Source organism: Myotis daubentonii, chromosome Y, assembly GCF_963259705.1.
Source record: "Myotis daubentonii chromosome Y, mMyoDau2.1, whole genome shotgun sequence".
NCBI lineage: Eukaryota > Metazoa > Chordata > Mammalia > Chiroptera > Vespertilionidae > Myotis > Myotis daubentonii.
In genome coordinates, this window is record NC_081862.1 from 11,850,495 (window position 1) to 11,854,810 (window position 4,316).

The window sequence follows — 4,316 nt, forward strand, 5'->3', positions numbered from 1 at the left end:
GGGGCACGAGAGGATGCTCAACGCCGTGAGCAACACTGACCAGGCTTTGCAGTCTCTTATTGAGAGGAGCCTTAGTTGTGACATGTGAGCCCTCTGTTGTCATAGATAAAATGGTCATTCTAATATTCATAGAAGGGACACCCAGTAAAATGTACATGTTGGAATTAACGGTTATTTTTCTCACCTCCAGCTCCCCCATGCTTCAGAAAACGTTTGTGCTGCTTTTATATGCCTCATTTAAAATGTGTCAAAGGCCTCAATGGTACCCATTGTGTGGGTGTTCCTTAATCTTCCCCATCTATTTTATTTCCTGGAACTTAGCAAGAGGCAGTCCTGGGCCACGGGCTGCTCCCTACTCCAGGTGTTTTCAGTCCTTCAGTGATCCTCAGAAATGTTTTCCCTGGAAAGGGTGGGATCATCTCTCTGGTTTCCCAGTCCTCACTGCACAGCAGATTTGCAGCTAGCCAGTGGGCAGATGCGGGAGGGGTCCAGTGGTCATCTCACCCCTCCTTGGTGCCTGGTTCTTGTCCTTCCAGTGGCAGAGTAGAGGCAGGGCTGAGTGGATTTGCAACCCTAAGCAGAAAACGGAGTTGGGGTAAATTGGGGGTGCTCCAGTTGTTGCCAGAGCAGTGCCTTTGGCCCTCAGCTGGTCCCTCTGAAGGGAGAAGGACCGGGGTTGCTCATGCTCAGCCTGACAAGATGCCTTGCTCCCGGCTGTCTCCCAGGATCTCTTTCATAGCAGCTTCATGGGGATGAGCCTCCCAGCTCCACGCCGACTCCTGGAACTGGCATGTCAGAGCCTGCTGCGGGATGAAGCCTCGGCCATCGCTGCTCTGGAGTGGCTTCCTATGGAGCTCTTCCCACCTCTTTTCATCACAGCCTTCACTGGGAAGCACAGCAGAGTCCTGAAGGCCATGGTGCAGGCTTGGCCCTTCCCCTGCCTCCCTCTGGGGGCCCTGATGAACCATCGGCAGTCTTACCAGGATATCTTGCAGGCTGTGCTCGAGGGACTCGATGCCATGCTTGCCCAGGACCCTCGACCCAGGTATGGGGGATTCAGTAGCCGGGTCGCACCCTGGGGATCTGAGCAGTTACAGCTGGGATCTGGGAGTGGGCAGGGCCAAAGGGAGAGCTGAGGCAGGCCTTGGAGCCACTGCTAGGGTCATTCTAGGAACAGGCTTCGGATATATACGGCTGATGAAATTGTCGAGGGTGACCGAAGGGACACGAGCCCACTCCTTCCTGGTGGCACCTAAAGGTACCAGGAATGGGGACCATGAAGGATCCCAGTAGCACCAGGAGCAGTTGATTCCTGGGGCATGGAGTCAAAGTCCAGTGCGGTGTCTGGCCCAGCTGCCCAGATGCCCAGCTCATGGTCTTACTCATTGTTATCTTAATGCATCCCAGCATATCTCCTATTTTCTCCACAGGAGATGTAAACTGCAGGTGCTTAATTTACAGAAGAGAGTTCATTTGGAGTTCTGGATGGTGTGGGCAGGTACCAGAGCCCATGTGTGCTCACTGCTGGAGCCTGAGGCCCTGCAGCCCATGAGGAATAGGAGGAAAGTACACAGCTTAACGGCCAGGCCAAATCCACCCTTGGCCCCCGTGGAGGTGTTAATAGACCTTTGCCTCAAGAAAGGTGTCCTTGATGAGTCCCTCAGCTACCTGATTAAGAAAGTCAGCGAGAGGAGAGGTTTGCTGCACCTTTGCTCTAAGAAGCTGAAGGTTTTTGCGATGTCGAAGCAAAACACTAACATCCTGGATATGGTGCAGCTGGACTCTGTCCAGGATTTGGAGGTAAACTGTACCTGGAAGCTGTCCACTCTGAGGAATTTCGCTCCTTACCTGGGCCAGATGGGCAATCTGCGCCGGTTCCTGCTCTCCCACGTCTTCACGTCTTCTCACACCACCTTGGAGCAGGAGAAGCAGTGTGTTGGCCTGGTCACCTCTCAATTCCTCAACCTGCCCCACCTCCAGGAGCTCAATTTGGACGATGTCTCCATCCTCAGAGGCCACCTGGATGAAATCCTCAGGTGAGGGGTGGCGAGCTTTCCTGCCGACCAGAGCGAGTCCCTTTCCACTTCAGTGCACAGTGACGGGCTCTCCTGTGTGCCGTCCCTCAGCAGTGCTAGAGTGCCTGAGCCACTAGACGGGCCACACAGTCAGTGTCTTGTTCACCGCTCTGTCACCTTGCATGTTGTGACATAACCCCCCAGATAAAGGTAGGACGTATGCACTAGGACAGAGGCTACTAAAGGGACTCCTTGCTAGGAATTCGGGCCAGGGGATGGTAGCTTTGGGCATCCTTGTAAGTGGTGTTGAAGGGAAAATGATGCAATAGAACCAAGTGAGGATTGCAATGACAAGGGGAAAGCCAATCAGAGGTGAGGTTTCAGGGGTTAAGTTCCGCACTTAGAGATTTGGCCATGGCAGCCTTTCACTCCAAACCTGCCTCAGTCACCTGTCTGCCAAGGGTTGCCATAGGCTCTTGCAAACGGAATGCGTGGTAAATGCAGGATTCAGGAGGGAGGCATTACGAAATGGGATAGGTGGTTTGTAGACAATGCAGTGATCTAAGTTCCTGGAGGGTGGCAGCCCTTGCTGGATGTTGCCTGACTGTGCCCAGGTTAGCCCTTTCTGCACATCTGCCAGAGGCCTCATTGGGCTAAGTGATGGTGGTGACAGGGGTCTAGGCTGTGGCTGGAAGGAAGCCCCAGTTGCAGGCAATTCAGGACATGTCTCCAATACTAAAATGCACTGGTTGCCTCCTGCTTCAGACCCTGGGGCAGGCTCCTTTCTGAGCTCCTCCCACCTTTATGTTCACAACACCTGTGTGTTTGGGCTGGAGGGTATGAGGTGCTCCACTTGACGGATGAGTAAATGGAGTGTGTGAGGTTTCATCCAGTTGAATCCATCACGGAGCAGATAACAGATGGAGAAAGATGCCACTCAAATTTGCTCGGACTTGAATGTCACTTTTCACTGTGCAACATCCTGGGTTTGATCATCATCTGGAACACTGTAGGCTTTGGTGACATGGGCCTCTTTACCCTGAAGGCCTGCATTATCCTCACCTGCCTCTGCTCACCAGGTCCATCTCCCACATGTAACTGCTCTATGTCTCCCCAGGTGCCTGAAGAGCCCCTTGGAGACCCTGTCCATCACTAACTGCCTGCTTTTCGAAAGAGACTTTAGACATCTCTCCCAGCATCTGAATGTCAGCCAGCTGAAAAGCCTGAGTTTCAGTGGGCTCAACCTGACCATTATCAGTTCTCGGTCACTCCAATTTCTTTTAGAGAGAGCCTCCCCCACTCTCCAGGACCTGGACTTGGATGAGTGTGGGATCATGGACCACCAGTTCCTGGACATCCTGCCAGCCCTGAGCCACTGCTCCCAGCTCACAACCCTAAGTTTCTGTGAAAACCCCATCTCCATGACCATCCTGGAGGACCTGCTTCGCCACGTTGTCGGGCTGAGCAAGCTGAGTTGCGTGATTTATGCGGCGCCCGTGGAGAGTTATGAGGAAACTAGCAGCAACATCAACCTGGGCCGACTTGCCCAGATGCATGCTGTGCTAAAGCATATGCTGCAGGAGTTGGGTCGGCCCGACATGGTCTGGCTCTGTGCTTACCCCTGTCCTCACTGTGGCTGTAGAACCTTCCATGACCCAACTCCCATTCTGTGATCCTGTTGCTTGAGTGTCTAGCTGGGTGCACATCTCATAGGCTTTACTCTGGGCACTTGGGCACTGAAGCCCAGACATAAGTGTACCGTTCAGGAACACAGCAGCCAGTTTCAGACAGCTACTCAGGGTTGGGGGGAAATGCTTACAGGGGACTGGATGGTTTCTTTGGGGAGATTTGTCCTAAGGAGTTAGAAATATGCACCTGAATCTCTCAGGGGGAGGGATTGAGGCTTGGGTGGTAGATGCGGGAATTACATTTCTTGAATGGTTGTGAATAAATGTCAGTAATAAAGAGAACTGGATGTTAACAGACTGATGTCCTCAATGACATGTTAGCCTAACTCTCCCACCTGCAGTTACTGGCCAAGTAAGAAGGCATGAGCCTTGTGATGCGCAGACATTAGGCTGGTTGAGGTTGATTCCAGGAGATCACATCACCATTTATCCTTTTTGGTTTGGTGGGTTCTTTCTGGTGCACTGGTACCTACTCACCTCTGTGACTGTTCAGTGGGTCAGCGCACACTTGTTGCGTCCACAGGGACTGGAACAAGTGGCTTCCAGTGAGCACCACCGAGGTACAACTACTCTGGGGCCATCACGGGTAACTAGTCCAGTCCCTGGACTCAAA

General features: G+C 52.8%; 1 protein-coding gene across 1 annotated transcript; it reads left to right on the forward strand.

Annotated features, from left to right (window-relative positions):
* Positions 1–734: 734 nt before the first annotated feature.
* Positions 735–3,688, forward strand: LOC132225496 (melanoma antigen preferentially expressed in tumors-like; the record flags this gene model as incomplete). The annotated part of the gene is made up of 3 exons (XM_059680606.1): positions 735–1,045; positions 1,431–2,036; positions 3,133–3,688. Coding segments are annotated over 3 exons (1,473 nt in total), but the record flags the coding sequence as incomplete, so codon positions are not given.
* Between the last annotated feature and the right edge of the window lie 628 nt (positions 3,689–4,316).